This window comes from Nicotiana sylvestris, chromosome 1, assembly GCF_000393655.2.
Source record: "Nicotiana sylvestris chromosome 1, ASM39365v2, whole genome shotgun sequence".
NCBI classification, from domain to species: Eukaryota; Viridiplantae; Streptophyta; class Magnoliopsida; order Solanales; family Solanaceae; genus Nicotiana; species Nicotiana sylvestris.
The window spans coordinates 85,448,583-85,464,153 of NC_091057.1; the positions used below are offsets into that span (position 1 = coordinate 85,448,583).

General features: G+C 38.1%; 1 protein-coding gene across 1 annotated transcript; it reads left to right on the forward strand.

Moving 5' to 3' along the window:
* The first annotated feature begins 12,255 nt into the window (after positions 1–12,255).
* LOC138872062 (spindle pole body component 110-like) lies at positions 12,256–13,662 on the forward strand. Its single transcript, XM_070150022.1, has 3 exons — positions 12,256–12,507; positions 13,063–13,116; positions 13,324–13,662. The coding sequence occupies exons 1-3, from the start codon at positions 12,256–12,258 to the stop codon at positions 13,660–13,662; spliced, it is 645 nt and encodes a 214-aa protein (XP_070006123.1).
* Positions 13,663–15,571: the final 1,909 nt, after the last annotated feature.

Consider the following 15,571-nt stretch of genomic DNA (forward strand, 5'->3'; position numbering starts at 1 on the left):
CATAGAGATGTGAGCAATAAAGACCACCCAATTTCTAGCCGAGAGATAACGGATGTGGTTGATTATATCACCACTCCGATGAGGCACAGACCCTTCAGACCACAACACATGAATCACGCTAAATTATTACTTTTCAAGGCAACTTAGACATCACCCCGTTGTCCTAGGCTTATTGAAGACCAGTGAGAACCCTCATAGCTCTGCTCTGATAGATGTGCTGACCCCAATCCTGATTGAAATTCACTAAGCCACCTACCATCAAATTCGAAAAATACCGCCAACAGTTCCCATCATAATACTCTTTTGAAGGGTCCCATCTGCATTCAAAGTTACCCACCCATCGCTAGGAGGTGACCAACACAACAAGACTCCCTGCTAATTAATAGAAATCTCCCCAATAATATTTAACGAACAGCAAGAAGTAACACAAGCTCTAATCATGTTAACAAGAGCCGCCACCTTTTTATTAACTGGAAGTTTCTTATTTTGGAACAGAGCATTATTACGCCAAATCCATATTTGCCAGTAGGTGTACCCAAAAAAGCGAGACATATCTTCTGCAGCAAGAATGCGGTCCCAAATAGGGGTGTACATGAACCAGGTTGGTTCGGTTTTTATCAAAACCAAACCAAACCAATTATGTCGGTTTGGATTGGTTCGGTTTTGTCGAGTTTTTCGGATTTTTTTGTTACATGTATATTATTTCAATCTTACTTTATTAAAATTGTAGATAAAGCTTTGATAAGTGAATATATGTTTAGTAAATATCGAAAAAATTGACAAACATATGATCTATTAAAATATTCTAATGGAAGAATTTTTTTAGTAACACATGATAGTTATTTTTTTAGTCGTCTAACAATAATTTTTCGTTAATTTACTCTTTCAAGGTTAATACATGAGAGTATCCCAAATATATTTCTATATTTTCTAAAGAAAAAATCACTATAAAGTCTTAAAAATATAAATAAAATTTATATATTTATATGTCGGTTTGGTTCGGGTTTTTTTACTCAATACCAAACCAAGTCAAACCAAACCTAGTCGGATTTTTTAATCGGTTTGGTTTGGTTTTTTGGTTTGGTGTGGTTTTTCTGTTCGTTTTGAACACCCCTAGTCCCAAATAGCCCGAGCATAAATACAATCTCGCAAAACATGCAATACAGATTCATCCTCTGCTAATGCAAGTATCTCCCAGAGTATTAAGATATCGATAATATCTTTCTAAATCAGTAAGAAGTTTACCTTTGTCACATAACCAAATAAAAACTCAAATTTTTTCGGGCTCACACCAGCCCCAAATTAACTTCCAAACTTTATTAGACAGAAGCTGGCCCAAATTGTTAAGAACCTCACACATCAAAGCAACCTGAAGGATCCACTTGCGGTCTATTTCCAGAAAACTCTCTCTCTAAACTATTGACTAAGAGGTGAAAAGTTACCAAGTAACTCCACTATTTATTGCGGGCCATAATGAGAAAGGAGCTGCAAATTCCAGTCTGTCATTATGCCCAATAACATCCGATAAATTCCAATACAAAATATGAACAGGCAGGAAAAAAAACATCATCTCTCTCGATTAAAGGCTTATCTATATATCAACCATATATCATACCAAAAAGAATATTTTACCATTAGCAATTGACTAATAGAGATTATAACAAATAAGTGGCCAAAGCTTGCACATATAATTCCATAAAACTGTACCACAAGAAGAAGAAAAGATAAAGGAAGAAGCTTACTTTTGATCCTATATATATTTTCCATCTAAGACCGAGACCCATAGAGCATTAAGTTCCGAAATAAATCTTTCAATGAAGTTTGGCAATAAAAGCATCATTAAATTTTCTTAAGTACTTAATGCCAAGGCCTCCTCTCTTTTTCTTCAAATAAAAAGATACACTTCGCGAGTTATTTTTCCAAATAAAATTCCTACACAACCCATATATATTATCAGAATATTTAAAGCTAGAAACTCATTGAATATCTGAAATAAGCTCAGGAGCACAATTCTTAGAAACACAAAAAACAGCCTTCTCCATATTTATCTTCTGACTATAACAATGTAGAACACTTTTGGAATATTCCCGAGATTACTTGTAAGTGATTCAAGGAGGCCTCAGCAAACAAGACAAGATCGTCTGCAAAGAACAGTTGAGGCCATGTCTACCCAAATAAATTGGATGCCAATAATGCAGTAGCTTTATTCATACCATGAGATAACCTTTCCATGCAACGCATTAAAAGGTAAGTCGACAGGGGGTCACCTTTCCTAACTCCTCGATCTTAAAGGCTTAAAAGATTCTGTGAGTTTGTCGTTCCAAACCAAATTTAAATTACTTGCAGCCCAGGTAGCCCATCTTCAACAAGTGTGTCATAAATAAAATTCCAACATAGGCGATCGATCATGAGCTTTTTTCGAATCAACTTTAATAATTATTCAACCCTTATTACCCTAATTGTTACTCATCATAGAGTGAATTGCTTCCTGAACAATCATGGTGTAATCCACAATTTAACGCTGAGAACAAAGCTTGTTTAAGTCCCACCAATCAAAGTGGGGAGACAAACTTGCAACCAATCAATGAGGATTTTTATCAAAATGTTAAAGAAGAGAGGTAGCAGACTAATAGACCTAAAATTAGAAATAGAAGAGGGGCTATTTTTTGTAAGGATAAGAGTAATGATAGTCTTATACATTTTCTCCTAAAATTTCGTTTCATCTAGAGCTTCTTGAACAAACTTACAAATAGAATTTTTAACAATCTCCCAGCTAAATTGGAAAACGGCGGCACAAAAGCCATCAACTCTCGCTCCCTTGAATGACTTCATCTCAAAAAGAGCCTTGTGAGCTTCATCAACAAAAATCTCCTTATTAGGAAACAATATATTCTTATCATAGGTAGGAGGAAAACTCCCCTAATAGGATAGGGAGGGGTGTCGCGTCCCGTTTTCTCGCAAAAGCGGGTTTGGACACATGACAAGTCTTTTAAATGAGTAGTAAAAGAGAAGTGTCGCCACCTAACGATTTTTTGAGGTGTGTTAGGGCACCTACTTACAAATAACTCTATTTTAATTAGCCCGTGTTATCAAAAATCGGGTAAAGGCTCAAATTACCTTAAAGAAAAAGTGTTAGCCACTTTTCGAGATCCATAAATATGGTTCCCGGTGGAATTTTACACTATGTGCGGATTATCAAATTATAACTACTTTACGTGAGCATGCCAATTAAGAGAGAGTAAAGAGTCCGAGTAACTGATCAACTATTCAAAATGAAAATAGGACAAAATAATTGATTAAGAGAAATCGTACACAAGAGAAAAAATAACTTGTCCACTAATAATTGAGACAACTTTTTGGAAGTTACAAGATATATTCTAGTCAAATCTAGGTTTCTTAACAAACAAATATACAAGGAATAAATAGACATTAGGGAAGGGTTGCTCATATTATCCAGCGAGCACAGACTATCATCTCCTGGTACTCGATTACTATCTTTTAGTTGTTTACCTAAAGCTTACTAATTCAATTTTAAGTCGCGCCCTATGTATGCCTACCCGTTCCCATGCCTATGATCCAGGAGGCTTTGGACCACTATATAGGTAGCTCTAGACTCAATCTAGGCTGTTCAAAATGAGAAAACTAGACGTCACATAGTTGAAACAAATAGGACTTCATGTAGGATGCAATTAGCACAAAGGGAATTTCATGTTTACCTCTACACATAGGCTTATATGCGCATATTTTGTCAAGTAACATACGACAACAGAACAGTCAAGTAAAAAGCATTCTAATCAGAATTAAACGAAAAATTGCCTTTCGAATTTGATTAACCTAAGACATGGTTACTAGGTGGGGCATGTGGACGTCCAATTATAAGTAAGCAGACCTAGAATTCATACATGGATAGTTGATGAACATGCTGCATTGTTTAAGTCCTACATGCATGATTTCTAAATGATCCAATTAGGGAAGTTTCAAGTACGGTGCAGTTGAGTGGTGCAAATTCTCATTTTATTTAATCCTATAGCCATGATTTCTAAGCGGGCAACACCATTAAAGAAGGTATCATCGTAAATAGTTTCAAACATTCAACGTGGAGTTCTATAGGCATGTTGTCTATGAAGCGATCCGTACAAATAGCAAATGAAATCAATTGCATCATGCAGACATATTTTCTAAACATGTTATGAGTCTTGTTGACATGACTAATATTAGGGTTAATTAGAGTCCTAGATCATATTTCTTTTTTTTAGCAATCCGCTAGGCAGTGCCTAGGGCTAGTTTTTTTTATTTATATATTTAAAAAAAACAAACAAACATAGTGTCAGGTGGTCTTACAAAATGAGAGAAATAAACTATGACGATTACATGACTCCTATTATCAATATTGAGCAAGGAGCTCAAAATTGATATCACAAATGATGTACTATAAACATTGAATGCAAAAACTAGCCCCTTAAGGTCAAAACAATTTCGAAGCAGCTGCATTTTAAATGCCTTGCACCAACATCCTTCTGTATGAATAGCCACTGCCGAGCATTTGCACATATGGCCTCTTTGCTCGTGTTTCCTTTGAATTTGTACTTTTCCTTGGTTTGTCCTTGCCCAGAATAGACACAGATATGTATTTCCCTGCATGATCAGTGAAGCATTGCACTCGATCCAAAATGAAACCATCAGATATAAAGAGTACCTTTGTCCAACAATTGCATTGCTTTTGCCCTTAGTCGCCTATGGCATCCTTTGGTTATTTCGTGCAATCGTTGAACAAGAACCTTCTTGGTGAATCCTATAAGCTTGCCATGTGAGGTTTTCAACCCCAGTCGAACCCAATTTCTCCAAATGAACCTGCCAAGTGAGGCATGTTAATAATTCAGTCATTTCAACTATGCTGTATTTAGCTCCATTTACGTGTATTGTTCCTTGCCTTGTTGTAGAGATACTTGCATCTAATGATAGCTCATGAGATGTCCTATGTTGCTATGGTAGAGGTTTGTGCCCATGGTGAGCCAAATTACCCAGAATCAAGCACCAAAAACAGCCCAAGCATATGCACAAAATTTTCTAAGGTTGCCTTCTCATGCTTGTGCTTGCCATCTTTCCTTCTTCTAGGGAATGAGTACCAAGTACTAATACCACCCATGGAAGTCGTATTAAATGGCAAGACATGAGTACATTAACGTTTCCTGCAAAAAAGAACACGAGGTTAGTGAAAACATCGACCAACACCATCTTCTCCAAAAGAATTTGATGATGTTGATCCTGCTTTGAAGCCAATCTCCCCACCCATCCTCTCTTCCTTTTCTTTAGCTCCCTTGTCTACTTTCTCCTCATTTCTTTTCCATTCCAGCCCAAGTATGTAACTCCCTCGAACCTGATATGCCATAAAACCTCATTGATCATACTCACCTCGATTTTTCCTAATTGTTGGACCCCCAGCTTTTGATTCCTAATTTTTAGCCCCTTTATGCTCATGTATTGTTGTATAACACCCATCTTTGCCTGACTCCCTGTATACATAGAACTCATACTATCTTCCCCTGTATCCCCTACTCCAAATTACCCATTTCTCTTAAATGTTCTGGGCCTCCTAGTAACTTTTGCTGCTGACAGTTGCCAAAAACACTTGCGACTGCATAAGCTGGACAACATAATGTCCTGTTTTGCATCTGCACCTCTGCTTGCCTTTGATTTCCTCTCAATGGATTGAGTGTGACTCACTGATACCACCATCTGAGATTCCTTCAAGAGACAAGGCAGAGATGCATAACCATTACCTGCAAAAAAATAAAACTTGTTAGAGAAAACAATAGCCATCCTGTACTCCTCCCAAAGGATTTGTACATGATGGTCATCTTTTAGCTCCTGCTCTCCCCTCCACCTTGCCTCCTTATCCCTTAATTCTTTTCTACCTTCACCCTCAAATAAGGACATTGGAGCTTGTCTTCATTAATAATCCTTCTCCCAGTTGAATCCAAATGCCAAAAATCATATCCTTCAATCTCTCATACATAAAGTGCATAGTTTGCAAGGTGATCCGCCAACTTATTACCTTCCCTAAAGATGTGTGTCACTTTGAAATTACCCCTGCTCATCAGCTGCCAAATCTCCTCTATATAATCAACTATACTCCAAGGAGGCTTCCATAAACCTTCAACCATATTTTTTTAGAGCAGAGAGTCAGTTTGAAGCCACACTTTATCATAGCTGCGAGCAATACATATTCTCAATGCCTCCAGTATAGCAACTTCTTTAGCTTCTGTATTTGTTGTTTCATCAATCTCCCTCCCAAGAGCATATGCTACATCTCCTATCTCATTCCTTATACAAACTCCAATTGAACTCCTCCCCGGATTCCCCCTCGAAGCACCATCAGTGTTAACCTTCACCCAATCCTCCCTAGGCATCTCCCAAATCACCTTTTCATTGCTCATCCTAGGAGTATAGTTTTTCAGCATATTTAACAAGTTGTGCCATTTATGAGGGACATTACTAAAGTCTAGCTTTCTAACTCGAACAAGAGCTTGAAGCAAGGAGGATACCTGGTATATTACCCTACTGATTGTGACAACCTCCCCATATTTGTAACTATTTCTTCTTTTCCACAACTCCCAAATTATACACGAAGGTAGTGCTTGCATGATATGCTTGATTCTAGGCAGTACACGAGCAGTCCAACACCTTGTGATCGCCTGATGCAATGTCAACCCCTCCATTTGAATCCAGCTCTCGCTAGGAAGTATTTTCATACTATCTTGGCAGCATGAGACGTAAAGAACAGATGAGTCAGTGATTCTTCTTGTGGATCAATGCAATACCAACATCTTGAAGGCATGAAGTAACCCAAGCTTCTCATGAAATCATTTAGTGGGAGCTTAGCTTTCCATACTTTCCACATAAAGAATGAGATCTTGAACGACAATCCCTTCACCCATATCATTTTGTAAGCAAGTCTTGGATCATTCCTTCTCCTTAAGTACTCCTAAGCCGACTTGACATTGAAGTTTCCTCGAGTTTCCAACATCCAGTATGGAACATCTAATATGTTCTCCATCCCTAGAGGTTTTACTCTATCCAGAATGTGCATAGCAAAGTCCATAGGTAATGCCTCCTGTATTTTCTCTACATTCCACATCCCATCCTCCACCACATCATAGACATTGTGAATGGATTCATCTATCCCAAAATCTGGAGGTACAAGAAAATATAAAGCCCCCAACCCTGTCCAATTATCAAACCAAAAGAGTGAGGATCCCATATTAGGTTTCCATGTGATTTGGTGCTCAATAGCATCCCTACACTCCAACATTTTCCTCCATATATGAGACCCCCTTCTCCAAGGTACAATCAAAACATTCAATTTTTTACAATATTTTTGGCTCATGAATGAACTCCAAAGGCTTGGCTTAGTTCTAAAATTCCACCACAATTTACAAAACAAAGCCTTTGACACATCATGCAATGATCTAAACCCAATACCCCCTCATCACAAGGCATACACAAAGTATTCCAAGATGCCCAATGTCTACTACTTCCTCCAATAGCACTACTCCAGAAGAATTGAGCAAATATCTTGTGTAATTTGTTGATGACATAATGTGGAGGGTTTACTACTGAAAGTAAGTGGATTGACATGCTTTATAAAACATGTGAGATCAACACTGCTCTGCCACCTATTGACAATAACTTCCCCTTCCATGCTTGTAATTTGTCCATCACCTTAGTTATTAAATCCTGATAATAATCCATCTTTATTCTAGAGTAGAAGATATGACATCCAAGATAAGTTAAAGGAAAATCTTTCCTTCCAATTCCAGTAACTCTTTCAACCTTTGTGACAACCTCCATATTAACCAAATGATGCATATAGATTGCAAATTTGCTCTTGTTTACCAATTGTCCAGAAGCCACCTCATAAGCATCCAAAATTTCCATCACCAATCTAAGAGAAGTAGCATCAGATGAGGAGAATATGATAGTGTCATCCGCATAAGCCAAGTGATTGATTTTAGGGCTCCACTTAGGCATTCCAAATCCACAAAAATATAGGTTCAAATGCAAATAATTTAAACCCCTGGAAAGAGCTTTAGCAGCCAGGATAAATAATATAAGAGATAAAGGATCCCCTTGTTTGACACCCCTAGATGATTTGAAAAAACCATTAGGTTGCCCATTTATAAGCACTGAGTATCAATTGTTTGTGACAATCCCAAATACCAACCCTATGAATCTCTCACCAAATCTCATTTTTTCAAAATTTTTGTCAAAAATAACCATGAAAGCCTATCATATGACTTGTTCATGTCTAGTTTAATAACAACATTAGGTCCTGCCTTGGTTCTCAGTCTAATGTCAGTTATTATTTCCTGAGTTAACAACACATTCTCCACCATGCTCCTTCCCTTTACAAAGCCAGTCTGCTCCTCAAATATTAAATTTGGAAGTAAGCATACTAACCTCTCATGAATAACCCTTGAAATGATTTTGTTGGAAAAGTTGCTAAGGCTTATGGGCCTCAAATCTGAAAAAGTTGTCACCTCCTTCTTCTTAGGCAATAGGACAAGATCAGTGTGAGTAACACATTTGAGCAATTCTTGTCCATTGAAAAAAGCTCTAACCATGTCAAAAATGTCCTCTCCAATAATATCCCAACAAGCATGATAGAAACTACCTATGAATCCATCCGGACCTCCTGCACTCTCACCATTAAGACCAAAAATAACTTTTTTGACCTCATCCATAGTAGGCTGCTTCATCAGTTCATCATTTTGCCCTCCATCTATGAGAGTAGGAATGTGATTAAGAATCCTAAAATTTGATGGAACAGTGTTTTCAGTAAATTGCTCCTCAAAGAACTTCACTGCCTCCTCCACAATCTCACCATCTTCCTCAACTCAATTTCCAGCATTGTCTTGGATACGTTTGAGCTAAAGCCTTTTCCTTCTGCCATTGACATGTGCATGAAAGAATTTTGTGTTTCTATCCCCCTCCTTAACCATTGCATCTCGGCCTTTTGCTTCCAAAACTCTTTCTCGATGGCCAAATATTTGATCATCTCAGCTTGAACCCTTTGTAATCGTTCTCTGTTATCTTGCGTAGGGAATGCCTCAAATTGAGCTTCATGTATCAAGACCACATCTTCCAAACTTGCAATTTTTTGGAAGATATCTCCATAAGTTGCCCTGCTCCAAGTAGTCAATGCTTTCTTCAGTTTCTTCAGCTTGTAATTGAATAGCACAAAAGGATTAACATGGAAATCCACATGCCAATTTTCTTTCACTACCTCCTTAAAAAACTCATTCTTTATCCAAAAAATCAGAAACCTAAATGCCTTTTCACTGGTTCAGCTTCAATATCGCATTTCAATAGCATGGGTCGATCTGACCCTGTTCTTGATAGGTGAGACACTTCCAGCCCATGGAAAGTTTGTTGGAACTCCATGTTAGCCAAGCAACGATCTAACCTCTTAAAGATACACTCTTCATCTGTACGCCCATTCCACCATGTAAAAATGCTGCCTTTGAAGCCCAAGTCTGTGAGATTACAAGTGTTTATACAATGCCTAAAATCATCGATCTCATTCAAGGACACTGGTAAGCCCTTAAACTTTTCTTCTTTATCCCATATTATGTTAAAATCCCCATCAACAAGCAAGGGAACAGTCATATCTCTTGCCAAATTATATAGTGAATCCCATAATTCAATCCTCTCTATAGAATCACATTTGCATACACCAGTGTTAAGATCAATTCCACGCGAGTTTCAGTGTGAAATAGTCTTAAAGTTAGTTGCTGCACCATATCATATATGATGTTAACTTCAAACACCTCGTTAATAAATACCCAAATTTTGTTGGAGACATTTGCAACCGCTTGTGCAAAACCAATACTTCTTCTACACTTCTCCAGCTTCTTAGCTTGTTGTTTTGGTTCCATGAGCCCAATGAACTCAAAGTTATGCTGCTTGTTCATTGTAATGAGCCTCTCAAATTCTTGCATGGTCTTCACTGACCTGATATTCCAAATTAAAGCATCCATCAGAGGTTATTTGATTTTGTGAGTGTCCTCCTTGTTTGACTCCAGTTGCAGAAAGAATTGAAGGATCCTTAACTGGTTCCTTCACTATCTTTTTCCTCCCTTTGTTGCTGATTTAACCTTGTCCATGTGCTTAGAAGATAAGTCACCTTGCCTTGCAATATTCTGAAATTTTGAGCAGTGGACTCCTCATCCAAATCCTTGCCTACACTTTCAATTTGATGTCATGCTCCTCTGTCATGAATTACATCTTTGTCAAGTTCTTTGGGTTTCTCTTCATAGATTATAGATTTTTCCCCATGTTGTTGTTGCCTGACTTGACTATTTCCCAATGGAACAGTACTGATTCGTTCCATGTTAGCTTGCTCCTTAATCTGCAGCTTGTTTCCACCTGTAGCACTCTCTCCCATTTCTTTGTTGATCTCTTTAGGGAATGGATCATTCCGCTTCCCACCTGGATCACCCTCATTCACATTAATGTCCTTAGGATTTACTGTCGCAGTATTGGGATTTCTTGCTTCAGTTGCAATAATTCCTGTTTCATCAATAGAATTATGTGCCTCTCCAATTATTTCCTTGTTCCCATCAGTAGGCTTTGGGATTACCTGCTCCTTGCTAACCAGCTCTTCATCTTTGTTCAGCTTATCCTCACCATTGACACTTTTTTCTTCTTCCTCAACATCAACATCAACATCTGACTCTCTTTCAGACTGCATACGATCTGGAATGACCCCTTCATCAGGATCTTCTTCAATTAGATCACCCCATAGCCTACCTCTAGTCCACTTGACTCTCTCCATAGATGTAAACACTTCTTCACTTGCCTCAACTTCTACATCAACCATAGTTTTCTTTTCCTTTGCCAAAATCTTTTCAACCTTTGTGTCATGAGATGAAACTTCCTAATATGATGTATTAGTAGCTACAAAGTTGCCAGCAAAAGCTCGTTGTACCCATTTTGATGTAAACTCCTTATTGATTGGCTCATCATTCCTTCTTCCTGTAGGACTAGTAGATCTTCAGTGTTTTGCTGCCTCACTCCCCTTTGAAACAGGATTAAAAATAGGAGTAGTAGGATTTAATCCTTTCCTATTACCTTTAGGAGAAGTTTTTTTAGGACTTCGAGTACCTGTTCCACCACTCCTTTTAGTCACAGGTGTTGGCCCAGGAACAGGTAAAGTTTTGAAGAATGACTAATGAACTCAGTCATGGACCAGGTCCATCTGGTGAAGCACAATCTTGATCTAAACATGTGAGATGCACGTGAAAGAGATGAGCGTGAAGAAGATAAGTCATCAACAATATCTTATAATCTGATCGAAAAGGTTGCATATTGGATAAGGGGAGAAGGTCTCCTTATATGAAAAGAACACAATCCAGATAAAAGATAGTGTTGGAGTTTGAGATCTTCAAGGACTCAACTACGATAGAAGATCAACAATTGAGTCCCAATCAAACTCTGATTACTAACCTATTAAATGATAGTGATTGATCTCTTTTACAGGTATTGCACAAATGCAGAAGTTAAACTAAATTGAAAGCAAAAGAGCAAGGCAATTTTGTAAGCAATTTATGTGAGATTTGAATGTGCACTCTTGAAGCTACTTGAACGAGATAGAAGAACCAGTTCCATTGTGTTTTTTCTTATTCTAGTTCAATTGTAGTAGGTGGTTTAAAGTTGTACCTTTTAGCTTTTATAGAAGCAATTGTATTAGGTACTTTGAGTGTTCAAGTTATAAGCTAACTTGAAGTTGTCGCAACAATTGAGGCTGTGTGCTACAACGGGATTAGAGTTAATCCTTAGGTTTACAAATTTTTTTGTAAATGCTATTTTGGCTCAGTGATTTTAATGGAAGTTTGGGAAAATCCTACTAAGTAGTAGGTTGTGATTTTTTCACCTTTTGAGCCAGGTGTTTTCCACGTAAAAATCTCTGTGTTATTTATTTTATGTACCTTTTATTCTGCAAACAGTAATAGTTAGAATACCTAGAAGAACCTGGTTCTTCTAGAGCGAAAATTGGGTACCACACAAATCACCCCCCTCTTGTATGGTATTGACGTTTAGAACATCAATTGGTATCAGAGCGGGTTATCCTTGAAGAGGCTAACACCTTAGGAAAAGATCAACATGAGTTCACCACCTGGGAACTGGGAAGGGCAATCCACTGCTAGGCCTCCACTTTTCAATGGTCAGTACTATTCTTGGTGGAAGAACAGGATGAGGGATCACATCATAGGAGAAGACTATGAGCTTTGGGACATAATCACTGATGGTCCTCTAGCAACTATAAAGAACAATGCTGAAGGAGTGGATATGCTTAAGACAAGGGCTGACTGCACTATTGAAGACCTAAAGAACTGGGAGAAAAATGCCAAGGCCAAGAAATGGCTTGTGTGTGGACTAGGTCCAGATGAGTACAGTAAAATTCAAAGCTGTACTACTGCTAAGGAAGTTTGGGACACTTTGCAAGTGACTCATGAATGAACACCTTAAGTGAAGAGGTCCAGAGGAACACTGTTGTACTCCCAGTATGAGAACTTCACCATGAAGGAAGGAGAAACCATCCAAGAGATGTATACAAGGTTCACCATATTGACAAATGAACTTAAATCTCTTGGAAGGATTATTCTCTAAGAAGAAAAAGTTGAGAAGATTTTGATTAGGGTTCTGCCAGTCTCTTGGGAAAGCAAAATCACTGCTATTCAGGAATCAAAGAACATTGCTACCCTCAAGCTGGATGAACTAATAGAAAACCTTACTGCCTATGAACTGAGAAGGTAGACCATGAAAATGGATGCACCCAAGAAGGAAAAAAGTCTGGCTCTCAGAATTGCTGAAGGTTCAGATCTGGAGGATGATGAAATGGCTATGATCACTAGAAATTTCAAAAATTACTTGATGAGAGGAAAGGGTTCTTCAAGAGGTACAACCTTCAACAAACCAAGGGCTCCTGAGAAACAGACCAATAAGGGCTGCTACAAGTCTGGTAAGACTGATCAAATGATCAAAAACTACCCTCAATAGGAAATTGAGTGGAAGAAGGAAAGGGCTGAACGAAGGAGCAGGAAGAAGGAACAGGTTCAACCAAAAAGGAACAAAGGATCAACAAAGGCTATGGTTGCTGCCTGGGGAGAAACATCAGATGAGGACTCAGAAGATGAAGCTGGAGATGAACAAGCTCTTATGGCCATATGAGAATCAGATGATGAACAAGAGGTAAGTATTCTTCATCTCAAAGATAAGATTAAATTCCCGTCTAAAGAAAGGTTGTCTGAGCTATTGCAGGATTTCATAGATGAGTTTGAGATAATTAACAATGAAAAGGAAGAGCTGTCTACGGAATCTATGATCCTAAAAGCCAAGTGCAAAAATCTAGAGTCTAGGGCTAATGAGAATGAAAGTGAAAATACTGAGTTAAAGAACCAGGTTCTTGAACTTGACACTAGTGTCCTAGAACTTAGGTCTGAGAACTTAAAACTAAAACTAGGAACAGGAAAGAAAAAAGCTGATCACACTCATCTCACCCTAGAAGAAAACTTAGGAAAAATGAAGGATGAGCTATACAGGAAAGATGAGCAAATAAGAGTACTAAAAGAAGATCTAGGGAAGGTAAACATGAACTAGGTAGAACTTGCAAATGGAACAAGGCTTCTGATTCACTCTCCTAGCTACACGAACATCATAGTAACAACAAAAGAGGACTTGGTTATGGGACTCAAGCACCTATGTGGGATCCTAAAAGCAAGTACCTCACTCTCCCTGAAAACAAAATTTGCACACATTGTGACAAGACTGATGTAATGCAAAAGAAAAGGCCAGTCAAAAGAACAAAACTTTTGTTCAAGAAAAAAATAGACTGCCTGGGTGGGCTAGAAGGAATCTGATTTATCCCTTTGCCCATAGAAAGGGACCCAAACTAGTTTGGGTTCCTAAGACTAACCCCTGATTTTTTTTTGCAGGTCCAAGTGTAGGGAAGCAGCCAAATATGGTACATGGATAGTGGCTGCTCAAAACATATGACTGGAAGCAAGAACCAGTTCCTTTCACTTAAGGACTTAAATGGAGGCAATGTCTCCTTTGGAAATGGGAAGAAAGGTGAGATCATTGGGGTTGGAAAGGTAGGTAAGACATACTCTCACTCCATTGAGAATGTCTACTTGATTGATGGTTTACAGCCTTATTAGTGTGTCACAACTGTGTGACAGAGATAACCTTGTAGCATTCACCTCTACTAAATTCTTTGTGATTAATCTTACCACTGACAAGATTATTTTGCAGGGAAGAAAGTTAACAATATTTACATTGTAGATTTGTCCACTCTCTCAGAAAATGAACTAACCCACCTAAGTGTGCTGGATAATGATCCCCTCCTGTGGCACAAAAGACTTGGTCATGCCAGTCTGAATCAGCTAAACAAATTGGTCTCTAAGGACTTGGTGATAGGGTTACCTAACATCAAGTTCAAGGAAGACAGTTTGTAAGGCTTGTGCAAGGGGAAGCAGGTAAGATCATCTTTTAAAAGCAAGAAAATGGTAAACATAACCAAGTCGTTGGAACTGGTCCATATGAATCTATGTGGTCCAATGAGAACCATGAGCAGATGTGGAAAGAAGTATGTAATGGTACTTATTGATGACTATTCTAGATTTACCTGGGTACTGTTTCTAACATCTAAAGATGAAGCATTTGACATATTTACTGCCTTTGTTCGAAAAACTCAGAAACAATTAGGAAATCAACTTGCATCAATTAGGTCTGATCACGGAACTGAATTTGAGAATGCTAAATTTGCTGAATTTTGTGATAAAAATGGTATAGATCATAACTTCTCTTCCCCTAGGACACCTCAACAAAATGTAGTAGTTGAAAGAAAGGATAGGACTCTTGAAGACATGGCTAGGACTATGCTTCTTTCTAGTAAACTGCCCCATAGCTTCTGGGCAGAGGCTGTAAACACTGCATGTTATATTATCAATAGATGCATGACTAGAACTCTTGTAGAGAAGACTCCTTATGAGTTACTTAAAGGGAGAAAACCAAATATATCCCATCTTAGGGCATTTGGTTGCAAGTGCTTTGTGCACAATAATGGAAAATAATCCCTAGGTAAGTTTGATCTCAGAAGTGATGAAGGAGTATTCTTGGGATATTTTTCACATAGCAAAGCATATAAAGTGTTAAATAAAAGAACTTTGTGTGTAGAAGAAAGTGTACATGTAGTATTTGATGAAACTAACATTCTTTGTGAGAGACAGAAACACAAAGTTGAAGCCATTGGATTCGTAAAGGATCTGACTGAAGCCTCAACACAAGTCAAAGTGGCACCAAAAGAAGGAACATGTGATGGAACAGGTTCTTCCATCCAGGGAAACCTGATAGGGGGAACTAATCAAAGAGGAATTGAAATAAATCCTCTAAAAGAACTTGTACTTGACCCTGTTCCTCAACAACAGAACATGGGAGAAACATCTAGCAGAAACCAGTTGGTTGTGAAACCTCACAAGTATCAAAGTTCTCATCCTATTGAGAACAT

Excerpts from the sequence above, each read along its gene's own strand:
- LOC138872062 (XM_070150022.1), top strand. The coding sequence starts at position 12,256 with ATGAGGGATCACATCATAGGAGAAGACTATGAGCTTTGGGACATAATC. Across the intron at positions 12,508-13,062 it reads AAGTTTGGGACACTTTGCAA|GAAATTGAGTGGAAGAAGGA; the intron begins GTGACTCATGAA and ends TACCCTCAATAG. Across the intron at positions 13,117-13,323 it reads GGAGCAGGAAGAAGGAACAG|GATTTCATAGATGAGTTTGA; the intron begins GTTCAACCAAAA and ends GAGCTATTGCAG.